Raw genomic sequence first — 14,748 nt, forward strand, 5'->3', positions numbered from 1 at the left:
AGCAAAGCACTCTGTTGTGTTCTCAGATGAGAATCAGGCTGAGTTTTCCCCCTAACTGGACTATATGAGGTCCATTTCTTGTTATGCCTCTTGTCCTCTGCTTCCCTGCCCAATCAGCTTTGTTGTGCATAGGGAACTTCCTGGTGACCTGTTCTCTGAGCCTTCATCCTGATTTGTTTACAGGGAGATTAGTCAGTATTGGAATGAATGCTGATTAAATAGCCAATTTGTTTTCCTGTGGCCTTATCTGATCAATTAACTATCTTATGAAAGCCTTCACATACATATTCCTGGCCAAAAGAACAGCTTCTGAGTACAAGAAGCATTCAGACTTACATCTAATGCCACAATCCTAACTCAATTTACTTGAGAGAAAGCCCAATTTAACTAAGTTGGACTTACTTCTGAGTATACATGGTTAGGTTTGTACTCTGCGTGGCTAAAGATACTATAATAATGGAACTTGAAGTCTGGTAAGTTTCCTTTGCAGACAGGTGACTAATGTGTATAGATATTACTAGTTAAAATGACTTTCAAATAATGCAGCATTTGTATGTTTTCAGGGGGGAAACCTTACCCAAAATATGCCGGTAGAAAATAAATATGATCGTGTTTCAACAAGTATAGCCAATGATGAATTTTCATGGCTTAAACAATTATTAAAGTAAAAATATATATTAAGAAGTTAGAGTCACTATTCTTGTAATATAGTGATTTCCAAAGATCTGATATTTTCAAATTAATTAGAGGAGCCCTAAGATGGATCATGTACTGAACCAACAGTCTAATGAATGAATTATGGGGTCCCAAGATCCAGCACACATCACTTTTCCCAAGAATACTACCCCATGTCGCTGCCAAATTAACTGTACTTTACAAAGATTTTTGCAACTGAATTCTCATGCATTCCTTTAATAGCCTTGCCTTTTTGTAATTCTAAACCATCTGATAACATTTTAATGCCTCATAATTCAATGCAGCAGTGTAGTTTAAGCAAATTAAGGCCATTTCCTCCCATTTCTACTTCTGTGGCATAGCCTATCCTTCTCTTTCAATGTACCCTTAATCTTAACACATTTTGTATCACTCACTGGCAGCGTTTTAAATTTTCACTTTTTAAAAAATCAAATGTTAAAAATCAATACTACTAAAAGTAGATGCACTCTCAATTTAACATCCTCAAAAGCCTGACAGACATGTAGACCTCTTTTCAGAATCATATTAGAGAACAGTGGCTGATCTGATAGAATTTAATTATAGCATAAAAGATATAGGCCACAATCCAGAGTGCCCATTTACATGCTCTCAAGGGATTGTTCATGCAGAGCCAGGCTTTCTATAGCTCTCTTTTGGTGCATTAAGCATCAACACCTGTAACCAACTTGTGGGGGGTGGGGAAGGGAAGCTCTTTCAAAAATCAGCTAGGAGAATAGCAATAGAATTTGTGTAGAAACTAAGAACACATGATAATTGTGACTGAGATACAGTGAAAATACCAGTGTTACAAACTCAGTGAAATGATATTGCAAAGAATGGACTTCCGGCGGCGACGCCATCGCCGGGTGGTCGAAGGCTGCTTCGGGTCCGAAGCGCCTTGTCCATCCCGGGGGTTAGGAGCCGCGCTACCGCAGCGCGCGGCTCCGGTTGGGGTGCGGGAAGAGCGTCCCGCACCCTGGGCTCCCCGGCTGCGCCCGCGGAGGCTCCGAACCCTTCCCCTGCCCCCCTGTAAAGGGGGAGTGGGGGTGAAGGGACAACCGGAGCCGGGCTTCGGGGACATGCCCCAACCGGGATGCAAATGCGGCGACAGAGCCCGCGGTGAGCGTCTAAGTTCTACCTGTGAAGAATGGAGCTAAAGGAACCCGGTGGTCGTGAGTAAAGAATTTGAGTGAAATCGTGCTTTTGGGACGATCCGGGGGGAAGGAGAAGGGCAGCCTGCCTCCCTCCCTTCGAGCTCAAGAATCTAACCAATCTGAGTGATTACTGCTACAGAACTGGCTATAATGTATTTAAAATTGACACATGAGACTGGCAAACTTTTCTTTCGGGAAGCTAATTAGAGGAAAATATCTCCATTTAAAGTTGCGGTATTTGCGCTCCAGCTCAGGAAAATGGCGACGAACAAAGAGGGGAGTAGAAATATGACACCCACTTCCTCCTCCTCTGCCAGTATGCTGGGTTTCGTCCTTGAACTGGTATTGAACTCTGGATTAACGGATGAACAGAGACTCACTGCCTTGAAGGTGGAATTGCTTTGTAGAAAAGTCAAAGTCTTGTGTGGGGGTCTGAAATGGAACCAATTGCCCACAGAGGAGGCTTTTAAAATTTTTGACACTTTGGAAGAATCCCTTGCCAAGGAGCTGAGAGGGCTGATGAGTGAGCTACTTCGGAGAAGAAACTCGCTTTCTGGGGGTGGCAGCCCCAAGGCGACGTCAAGATTTTTTATATCCAGTCCCCGAGGTGTGAGCTCGGGGGCCAGGGACAGAGAATTAAGGTATTTACAAGAAGAAAAGGAATGTTACAAAGAACCGAAGAAGCTGAGAGATGATGAGATGGATACCTCTGAACTCGTGGCAAGGAGAGGTTTGGACTGTGCCTGGATCTGTGGACGTTTGGAGAGGGAAGTTACATGGAAGTTTAGTGTTGAAACCACCAGGAGAAGAATAATGGACAGAGGGGGTGTGGGGTGAAGCATTAAGTAATACTTAAGGTAGCCTGATATGGTAAACCGAAATCGGAGGGTGAATACTGTCAACAATTTTCTGTTATATTTTTTATTTGAACATGAAAGGAGATATTTCAAGTTATCATGTTATTAGCAGCAATCTTAAGGATAGAAGAGATAGATTTGATCGAATAAGCTGTGAAGATCAGTGAGGTGGAGTATAAGTAAAGTAAATTTAAGTGGATTATGTTTATGGAATAAGAGGATTGAGATCAAGATGTAGTGATGTATTTTTAGTAAAATGTTGAAGATATAATTGATAGTAACTACACAACTGAATTTAACTTCTTTTTCTTTGTTAGGAGAAATGGTTATAAAAGAGACTTAGGATATAAACTCGAAGGTGAAAAGGCAGGGGAAGTCAATAGTCAAGATACGGAAATAGAAATTTTTTTTTTTTCCTAGAAAGATGCAATGAGAAAACTTGACACTGTTTGTATTTGTTCTATGTGTTTTGCATTTGTTTAATTGTAGGTGTGGGTGTGGGTATATGTTGTTATAGAAAAATGCCAATAAATTCTTATAAAAAAAAAAAAAAAAGAAATGATATTGCAAAGAATGAATGCTGCTGCTGTCTTAAATATAGAATTGTGAAATATTATGCACTTATTAGTATATGAGACTCTCACCAAGATACACTTTGCTGAATTTATAAGTGTTGTGTATTAAGCAACGACACCACAATAAGTATGAGAACTTATTTCATGTCAGTGTCATGATCACTTGATGATATGCCACAAGGTAGTGACTGAATTGATATTATACTTTTTAAAAATAAGAATTAAGTGTTGTTGCCACAACTATTTGAACGTGCCGAAGAAAGTATGAACATCAAAATCTGAATTTACAAAATATTATCTCAGTCCTATACCAATTATTGCACTTTTCTTGTCAACCCCTCAACCACTTCTCATAAATAAGTGCTGTAAGACGATTCCCAACATGCCTGAATAAATCAGGTTTTACTCCTGCATATGGTATTTATAGGGACGCAGGTGGTGCTGTGGGTTAAACCACAGAGCCTAGGGCTTGCCAATCAGAAGGTTGGTGGTTCGAATCCCCGCGATGGGGTGAGCTCCCATTGTTCAGTCCCTGCTCCTACCAACCTAGCAGTTCGAAAGCACAAAGGGAAAGTAGATAAATAGGTACAGCTCTGGGGGAAGGTAAACACCGTTTCCATGTGCTGCTTTGGTTCACCAGAAGCGGCTTAGTCATGCTGGCCACATGACCCAGAAGCTGTATGCCGGCTCCCTCGGCCAGTAAAGCGAGATGAGCACCGCAACCCCAGAGTTGCCCGCAACTGGACCTAACGGTCAGAGGTCCCTTTACCCTTACCTTTATGGTATTTATAGCATAGAAAGAATTGTTTACAAAACAAGGCTCACATTATTATTATTTAATCTTACCAACCAGAACAATAGCCAAAAGACAAATACAAGGCCCACATACTAGTATGTTAGATTTCTGTTCTAATATCTAATAGATACCGTGCATCATCACACACAGACAACCCTTCTCATCCCTACAGCACTGATGCCGAGAAACCGATATCCATATACAATTTTCCAAAGCACTTCCATCTAGTGACTACAATGTGTGAATTATAGCATGTATGAATTTGGTTTAGGAGAAATGCTCAAAGGTGTGTGTGTGTGTGTGTGTGTGTGTGGTGCATTTGAGTTGTTTACTTTAGAACTGAAACTCATATTATTACTATTTAAGCCAGTCTACTTAGGCCAGTTTTACTTAGTTTAATACTAATGTTTGCTGTCTCCAAAGGGACTTTCATCCTAATAACAATATTAATTTCATCCTTATAGTTCTGCTGTGCACACATAAAACAACTTTACAATATTATTGAAATCCTGAAGTGTCAATGAATTACAACATACATTGGTGTTTCAGAATGGCTTCTTTATCATACCTTTCTTTTTCTGCCTGAAGAATGTTAGCTTGAATAAGTAATTCAGAACACATGTACCTCAGACTACAGCTTCGACAATATATTGGCCCTAACTTTTAACCCATGCTCCCATTCCCTGTTGAAAACCATTCTCAGTACCTGCTTCATTTTAATATTTTCCAAGGAGCTGCAGCTCCTACCTTTCAGTTGTGCAGCTATTGGGTACAACCCAATGTCATTTACCGAAATCATTAGTATTAGAAAAACAGGTTTCCAATATTTTGCATAAATCTCATAGCCATTGTTTTGAAAACAGTATGTGCAAAAATTGCACATCAATCTACAAAACATGTAGTTCTACTTTTTATTGCTAACATAAAAGCGAAGACCATTCCGTATCTATTGTTGGAGCAACCATAGGCATAGTGTTGATACATAATCTAGTATTAGTTCCCAACCCTAATATGTCACAAAGATATATTCTGAAAATATATTTTTTCGGGGGGGGGGGAGCATTAACAAACAAGAAAACTACAAAATCCATTACAAAAATCCTCAAAGTTTTAACTACTCAAATCTGTCTACTCCATATTTCAACATTCCCTGTCATCTAAACACTGTTGCTGGTTTTTTAAACTATCAACAAAAAATACTGCCTACAAACCTAATGAGCACTACAGGCAGTTATTCATAAGATCCTAAGAAAGACAACATAGTAAAAGTGCCAACCTTTTTGTCTATCAAATGAGAAACAACCTAGGTAGCTGGCCCTGGAGAACAATTTAAGCAGCAACATCTGGAACCACTCAATACTACATCTCCCACAAAATTTGGCAGTTCACCACTGAGTCAAAATAGATGCAGTAAAAAGAGGAGGAAGGTGAGAAACCAGGAAAATATAATAGTGGTCTAGGGATAGAAGAGGCGGCCCAGGCTGAAGCAAGTGGGTAAGACAGGAGGAAGCAATAGCATATAGAGTGGCTGGGAAAACCCAGCCAGATCGGTGGGGTATATATAATAAGTTATTAGTAGTAGTATATACGCCCTAGTGCATGAATATTGTGAGATAAGGGCTATATAATGGTAACAGTGACCTCATTTGAACATTGACAAATCTCAAGTCTTCTGGCATCATTAGGACATCTGGGTGGAATCTACACACATATAAAAAATGCTGTGAAAATGCTTTTTTAAAGTTATGTGATTTTACAGTTGTATGTTTTGCTGTACTGATTTTTAACATTATTTAAATATCCAGAGGCAAAAGAAGACACCTTTAATTGTTGTTCAGAAAAGGCAACTTCAACAGATACAGTTATCATGCAAGCATATCAGTTTGTGAGAATTTTTTATTAGCCAATTATATGTTTCTTTCAGCCTCCTCTTCTCTGCACTACCTGTGCCTAATCTTCCTTATGCATCAGGACCTTTTCCCAGTTCCAAACTTGTTCCAGGAGATTTATTCACAACCAAACTCACAGCTTTTCCTCATCTCACATAAGATGGTCTGCAAGCTGTTTAGTTTCTTGAGCCATACATCAGCTTATTTACAACAATCAGTACCACAATGAAATATGGATTAGAAGTTTTTTCATAATTTTTGTATAGATGCAGTTATGGTGGAATTATTTGGACACTTGGGCACCTGAAGTTTCACAACATGATAAATCATAGGTTGTCCAGATCTTAAGACCAATCCTCAATAGGAAGAAAATTCTCACGTGTAGACCTCATCACTAGATTAAGAGTTTGGTTGGTATAGCAACTGATTTCCCCTCTAATATTCCCATTCTCAGATCTTTCTATACAGTACTAAAAAAAAGTATGTGCAACATACCATTGATCCATTTGGCTTCTGGATTGTGAACTATAAATTCTTTTCTGAAGAGGTCTTCTAAAGACAATCTGCTTTCTGATGAATTTGACAGTTCATCTAAAAAGAAAAAAGAAAACTGAATCAGCAAATCACACTTTTTATATAGAAAACCCTGATTAAATTATCAAAGACTTCACACAACACCAGACCCATATTGGAAGCTGAATCCTTCCCATTCATGAAAAATACAGATTTGTATTTCAGCAACAGTACCCACAGATAAAATATTATCGGAGGCAGGGGAATCACATACAATTTTGGCTGGCTGTAATCTCACACATACATATGTGAGTTCTGCAGAATTCTAGGCAAGCACAGCTTCTTTCAAGATTTACGTTTACAGGAATGTGGGAAAGCCCTCTGGTTGCTGGATGCAGCCAACTACAGGGTGAAAGCCTGCAGGAGACTAGAGACAGTGTTCCCTCGTCCAGTCCTGCAACCATATCACCTGCGGCAGGTGATGCCATGGTCCAGGGGACATAATTGCTTGCTTGAGCATCTTTCCTGACATTTTAAAGCCATAGAATACTAGGTAACTTGCAGAAGAGAGAACTTGCAAATTAAATATTGAATCTCACTGTCACCTTATAATCTGAGCACATTTTTCCCCATCTGGAATTTGTTCAGGGTTCTTGTTCTCTCTCTTTCTCTCTCTCTTTCTCTCTCTCTCCCCCCCCCCCCCCCCGTTCTGGCAAGACTAAGGCTGGATCTAGACCTGTCAAAGAAGCGATTCTGTTAAACATGTTGTAAACCATACAGGGAAATCCAATAGGGAAAGATGGGACTCCACAGCACCATCTGGTGTCACAGTGTTATATTGCATATACAACACATATAAAATGCTTTTTCTTTACCAGTCTAGCTGAGTCCTAAGTAATCTGCACCTTTAAATACTTGCTGTGCAGACCTCTCTTCTCAGCTCACAGCATTTTACTGTAAGAGCTTAAGACAGACAAGTACAACCTTTTCTACAAGCTCATGCTTGTCTTTCCTGACACCTACTGGATGCCCCCCCCAGCTTAAATTAGGCCTGAAAGAAAAATTCTAGCATGGTTCCTCTGGTTTGCAAATCGGCCCACAAGCCCTAAAAGGTTGGTGCCCAATGGAGTAAAAGAACGATTACAAAGTCTGCTAAGTTTCTCTGTGAATTTACAGAGGGGATAAAAACAGCTAAAACAGGCAAGTCCGAATTGAGATAATATACCATTATATTTGGACTTTTAGATGACAAGTTTACAAAGAAAGACTATATAAAAATACACAACCAAATTAAAATACAATATATAAAAAATGTTGAACTCCTCACTTCATCCGCATTTACACTAACCCTACTTCCCTTGAAGCACACAACTCTTCATTTGAAAGCCTTAATCCCAGTCAAAATATAGTTTATGAATCCCCCAATAAAAATGCAATTCTGCCCCTTACATTCCACCCTCAACAGTATTAATACCCCTTCCACCATACACTAGCAATCTAATACTGAATGCTGCTGAAAAAGGTAGGAGGCCCCAATTTCCAAAGGATGTCATGAGGCAGTGGCCATGCTAATACCATGCACTATTACTGACTCAGCAGACATTTGCCATCACACTGCCCATGTGCCTCCAACTGACTCTTCATAATTCCTTCCAGTCAGACTACTGGTCAACAGCAGAAGCTAGTAGTTTTCTGGGATTTCATAGAATCATAGAATCTTAAGAGTTATAAGGGACCCAGGAGTCATCTAGTCCAACCCCCTGCAATGCAGGAATCTCAGCTAAAGCATCCATGACAGATGGCCATCCAACCTCTGCTTAAAAACCTCCAAGGAAGGAGAGTCCACCACCTCTCATGGGAATCTGTTCCACTGCCAAACAGCTCTTACCTGCCAGCTGATCGTTTTGGTCCCTAGGAAGCATTAATATTCACAATACATGTAATTACTTAATGAGGTGTTTTCCCCCTCTATGGCAACATTTTCTGAGCTCCCTGTTTCTTTGCTATAATCATCTTCAATTCAGGATTCTGTAAATTTATTTGCAAATCACTAAATGTGATGGCCTGGGTTTCAGACTTGGATGCTAAGCCTGAGGGATCCCAGCCTGCACAGGATTCCCCGCCTCCAGAACCAGCAGAGCTGGGGCTAGGGCTTGAGTCTGGAGGGTCCTCACCTGTGCTGGATCCTCAGGTGTAGGCATCTGCTGAGTCTGCTCTGGTTCCTGATGTGATGGAGGACCCATTGCCTGAAGGTGCTCCAATCCCAGCCCCGTCAGGGGAAGCTGAGGTTGCCCCTGGGTCCAGTAACCCACCAGCCTCTCCTGAGCTGCAGAGGCTCGGGGCAGAGAGGCGAAGGGAACTAAGTTCCTGCAGGAGGAGTGCTCGCCTCCAGGCCAGAAGGAGAGGTGAGTCACCAGAGGATCGGGGCTGCCCTATTCCTCGCGGCAGATAAAAGCCAGCCCCAAGTTGCATGAGCGACACAGTTGCTACCATGTGCCTGCCTGTGTCCTCGTACCTGATCCCGACCTGTACTTTGCCCTGCTTCCTGTCTTGCTTTTTGCCGGACTGACCCCCTGGTGGACTGCTGACCATGCCCCGCTCGGCCCCGGGTGAGTTTCTAGTTATCCCACCCAGAGTCCTCAGGGCCGGGCACTTCCGGGGCCAGCACACTAAATGTTAAATAAAACTGGCACTTTTTTGAAACCCTAAAAGAATCTCATGAAACCATTGAGGGTGGGGGAGAACCCTTTAAACCATTAGATGGATGTAGCAGCTTTGTTGAAGATTCTGAAAAGCTGGCTTTGTTGCATGTTTTTGAAAATATACTTTACCATATAACATTACTGAAGATGGTATTGAAAGCCACACATTCTCTTGAAAAATGACGCATCTTTTTGTATGTAAGCTGGAAAATTCACATCACATCGCTGTCCAACCTTTTAGTTTTTTTGTACTAAATCTATGTTGCTACCTTTGTCTAACGTTTCAAGAAATGTTGTTCTGGCTTCAGAAATCTCACAAATTCACAATGCACAGTTTATACAATGCAGTAAAAGTATTTCCCCTTCATACTGCAAAAAACTTTCTGAATCCTGTAACCAGGGGAACATTTCTTTTGATATCTGTGTGAATTCATATGCATACTTTATATTTCTTGCCTCTTACTGGAGCATATTCCTTTCTCCTTAATGTTTATTCTCACATTTCACAATAGGCTATACATTTTCCATCTCCATTCAAGATTATATTAAATTATTCATTGACAGTATGACATTTCCCAATTTCTTAACTGGCTGGTAGATTTTTAAATTTGAAGTTAAGATATAGATACTGAGTATAGATTGAAAGCCAGAATAGAATTCTGAGCAGTTTAAAAGCTCCAACAAAATCCAAAATCATAATTGCAGAAAACTAAGCAGGAGATTTAGCTAATGTTGACCAACAGGAAAGTGTTCATGTACTTCACTATGACTATGATCCATTCCTTCTTGGAAAGGGTTTAGTTATCACTAATTTGCTGGACATTATTTCAGGGGCTGTAATGTGGTCATGTAATTTGACATAAGCGATCATGAACACTGAACATCAAACATACAACTAGAGTACTTGGGATGTCCTCCTGCAATCTTTTATTATTCCTTCTTGCTGACTCCCAGACCTTAGCAGGCCTAGTGAACGACTTAGATCCAGTAAAGGCTGTATTGAAGCCCTCAAACTGGTGCTGCTCAGGATTTTATAAGACACAAGCTATGATAGTTATAGTTTTGATAATTATTTTGCTTTATGCCCAACAGTGAAATTGTTCTGCTATTGTTTCTTCCATTCTTTATCCCATCACCAAAATTCTTTCAAATCTTCAAATCAAGGTTTGGGCTGTAAAGATGCCATTGATAAAGGCATCCTCTGTCAACAACACATCATAAGAAGGGCATAGCAAATATTCAAGCTCAGTTTATTTTCCCTCATCTATCCCACCATTGTGTTCGGGCCTTAGTCCACGTCCTGCAAAACCTCTCCTGATTCAGATGTTATGGAGAAAGAGCTGGATGTCATCACTGTACTGATGGCACCTTGTCCCCAAACTCTTATTGATATCTCCAGCAGCTTCATGTAACTATTAAATAACATTAAAATAGTGCCCTGCAGCACCCCAGGCTGTGAAAAAGCACTCTCCTGATGCTAATCTCTGGACTTCATTCTGTAGGTAGGACTAGAACCACCATAACTGAAATATTTATAAAGAGATTTAGTCATCCTCTATCAATCAAAGAAGTTTCTGACCACACAACCCAAAGCCCAAAGTTACTTGACCAAACCAAACCAATTATCTGCATACCTCAGATGCAGCTATGTACTGTAACCTCACGGAAGACAAAGTCACAGATTCTTGTTTATAACTGGCTCAGTTGTATGTGTTCTGTGTACTGCTGCAAAATAATCTGTTTTGATTGGTTGGGTCCAGAAAGTTGAGTATGCTTCTTTGCATGAGGGATTGGTGCCTGTCACCTTAAAGGAGGTAGTGGCAAAACAACAACTGAAAAAGCCAGCCCTGGATCCAATTCATTTTAACAACTGTCACTCAGTCACAAATACTTTCTTTCTGGGGAAGGTAATTGACAGGGTTGAGGTGGAACAAATGCAGACATGTCTGTAGACTGGTTATTTGGGTGCCAGTCTAGTTTCAGTTTGGTTTGGGACCAAGTCAGCCTTATAGTGAGACGGGCAGGCAGAGTAGAAACTGGGCCTGTCTGGGGTTTTGTCTACTTCATAGCAACTACCAGAACTTTCTGGCGGAGAAGACATTGGGATTGGATCCCTGGGCTAGCTGGAGGGGACAGGCATGCCCCCCCCACACAATCCAAGTTTTGGGGTACCCCAGCAAAGGGGTGCTCTGTCGAGACCTCCAGATGGAGGTGGACAGGCTGCAGACCCCCACACAAAGAGACCTAATGGCTTCTCATAGCACTGTCTTGATTTGATGTGCATCATAGGGTGGTCCATAATATAAGATCAATCCCAACGTAACTACCAAGCAGTGGACCAGGTTGGCTGATTTGGGATGCAAGCCCAATGCCTAGAGCCAAGACCTTCTGACATCTGTAATAAATACAGTTGATTTCAACCCAAGTGGTTTGTCCTGTCTATTACTAATTGCATCAACAGCCTTGACTCCTGCAAGCTCAATGTTCTTGGGCCTACAAAACACAATAATGGGTTCAATAATAGGGTAAGTAAATAATAAATAAATCCTACCTGGTGTTAAAAGAATGACAGACATTGTGATGAGTGAACATACGACTAGGATCACCAGCAGTGCAATTGCTATTCCCTTCCAGTTCCTTTGTGGTGGGCTGTTGCTTCCAATTTCCTGGGGAGAGGGAGAAAAACAGTATTTTGTAATTCACACCAAACAGTATGAGATTTAGTTATCAGAGCTCCTTTCTCATGAGTTCATTTAATTATTTATAGATGTGTAATTCATTATATATAACATCAATAAGTGATATTATAAATGTCACTCACCTACCCCAGACATACACACCAAAACAATAATCAAATTGAGGGAATAAGAGTGCTATTGAAATGTGAATAGAGATCTAATGTACTGAAGATAAACTTCAGGACAACATGAACTAGCATTTCACCAGATAATTAGGGAAATAAAATACAGCAATTTACTATAATTCAACCTGAAGTGGTGTAGGCCATAATGGTTTAAATACACATGGATTTTAATGTGCAGTGCTAAATGTCCTATTCAGAACCAAATAAACATTTGCCCGATGATCTGGTCATTCCATTTTAAATTGAACATCATTTATTTATATAATGATATGTTTTATATGCTGCTCTTGTTTTACTCATAAAAATCAACATTATTATGTAGTAGCATTGAAGAAATTCTACAATTGCAAGAATATAGCTTCCTCTAGGATTTTTGTGTGCCCCAACTCCTACACACACTAGGCAATAGAGACCTAAATAAAATCCTGCAATAAAATAAATTCTCTCTGCCTATCTTAAAAAGACAGCAAGAGAATAATAAAGTATGTGCTAGATTTTATATTGTTATATCACTTTGACATGCTATCAAAACATAGAGCTAACACAAATTTTGTTACATTCTTATAGACCAAACAACCAATTAAAATTATCATCTGTGCTATGATCCAGGGCTAGCATTATCAGGAGGCAGACTTGCTAAGGACGGGACGAAAGTTGCAAATTCTGTTGGCATCCTAAAAGTTTGATATGGAACTTGCTAGAGGTTTTCAGACTCATGGGGGCTACAGGGACTGTTGGTTGAAAATAGCATGCAAAAGTTTAAATTTCTTCATACTTCAGGGCAGAGCCGTAGCTAGGTGATCTTGCACCCCTGGCAGAACCATCCAGATTGCACCCCCTAACCATGAACAAATTAGCTTTTCTTTCCACCTCTCCTCCAACCTCCATGATTCAATTCTCCCTCTATTTAAAACCTTTTCTTATGAGGCAAAAATTAATATTTTTATAGTCATATTTATGGACATATTTTAAGCTGATTTTGCGCCCCCCCCACCTGTGCCCCTGGCGGGGGCCCACCTCGCCACCCCCTAGCTACAGCCCTGCTTCAGGGGTCCTTGCACAATGAGAGAGTCTCCTGGGGTATACTGCACCACTTCTAACCCTACTAAATAGCAGATAAACTACTAAATGTGGAGATCCAAATGTTGTTATTGGGCCCAAATGTGTGTGTGTGTGTGTGTGATAAAACAACATTAGTGTAACTAAATGCCACTAGCATGTCACACTAAATTTCACTCACACTAGTGGGCATAATGTGACACAAAAAAGAATACCATTGGACGTTGCTACTCCCCCACCCATTCTGCACATGCATGCTTCAGTTCCACTATAATTCATGCATGAAAATGGCAAGAGAGAACAGCATGCTAGTACTGTATAATAATCCAAGATTTCATCACTTTACTCCTGTGATTTTCTAGGTTAATGTAGTTGAAAGCAGTTTTTTTCCTGCAAGCAATTTATTACTATTACTATTACTATTACTATTTTATTTTATTAAAATTTATATACCACCTTTCATCTGAAAATCACAGGGGGGTTTATAGCATAAAAGCACAAAATATCACCTGCTGCCCGCCAACATGTTTAAAAGACCATAAATTGTTTAATCAGCCAAAGGTCTGATTGAAGTGGAAAGTTTTTACATGGTGCCTAAATATATGTAACAAAGATGCGAGGAGAGTCTCCCTGTGGAGAGCAGTCCACAAATGGGGAGCCACCACAGAAAAGGCCAATTTTCATGTTGCCACTTTCTAGACCTCTCATGGAGGAGGCACACTAAGAAAGACATCAGATGATGATTGCAGGGTTCAGGTTGGTTCATAGAAGGAGAGGCGATCCTTGAGTATTACAATCCTGAGTCATTTTATAGGTCAAAACCAGCACTTTGAATTGGGCTCATAAACTAATTGGCACCCTACTACAGTTGGACTAACTAGGACTGGTGTTAAATGCTCAGTTCATCTTGCCCCAATAAGCAATCTGGCTGCTAAATTCTGCCAGCTTGAAAATTAATATACTGCATATTCCAACACTATACAATACTTTCTCTTATATGTCATTCACAAACCATGGCTATAGAAAATATGTAATTTTAGGTTTAAATTAGTTATTGGTCATGATTACAAGCAATATATTAAATGCACCAAAACTGCAATCCTAAACATGTTTATGTATATCCAATTCCTTTATAGAACTTACACAGCATAATAATGCATCATTCATATCATTACAAACTATATACTGAAAAATCTGATCACACAATTCACCCGTTATGGAAAGTATGGCCATTATTGTCTTTGCTAATTAAGTCCCAATCCTAAAAATGTGGTACCCTGTTGCTTTTATTCAAGTTTAACATGAATTAATAATGTAGTAGGACTAATGCTTTCAAAAATATTTATGCTACAATTCTGAATCACCAGAATCTGAAAACAGATACAGGGTTACCACTAATTCTAATATTTCAGTATCCCTGACTGTTGTGCTACTACACATACTGTCCATTATTCAACCCTTTTTATCATGCTTAAAGGAGTAGGAAACGAGCACCTATCTAAAAGCTGGTACTGATTTGTAGATCTTGCATTGATATAGAGCTGCCTTACAACTATGGCCTTGCAGATTCCTAGACCTATAAAGAATACCTTAAAACCTCCCTTGGAGTTCTCTATTCAGTATTGACAAATGCAGACATAAACA

General features: G+C 40.0%; 1 protein-coding gene across 1 annotated transcript in view; it reads right to left on the reverse strand.

Moving 5' to 3' along the window:
* The window catches only part of DPP10 (dipeptidyl peptidase like 10), a 522,334-nt gene that overhangs the window by 171,506 nt on the left and 336,080 nt on the right, over window positions 1–14,748 (reverse strand). The window contains exons 2-3 of the mRNA XM_033163716.1: window positions 11,734–11,848; window positions 6,463–6,558 (exon numbers count right to left, since the gene is read on the reverse strand). Of these exons, the coding sequence (XP_033019607.1) occupies window positions 6,463–6,558; window positions 11,734–11,848 (211 nt within the window). The remainder of the gene's footprint in view (window positions 1–6,462; window positions 6,559–11,733; window positions 11,849–14,748) is intronic.

Source organism: Lacerta agilis, chromosome 1, assembly GCF_009819535.1.
Source record: "Lacerta agilis isolate rLacAgi1 chromosome 1, rLacAgi1.pri, whole genome shotgun sequence".
NCBI lineage: Eukaryota > Metazoa > Chordata > Lepidosauria > Squamata > Lacertidae > Lacerta > Lacerta agilis.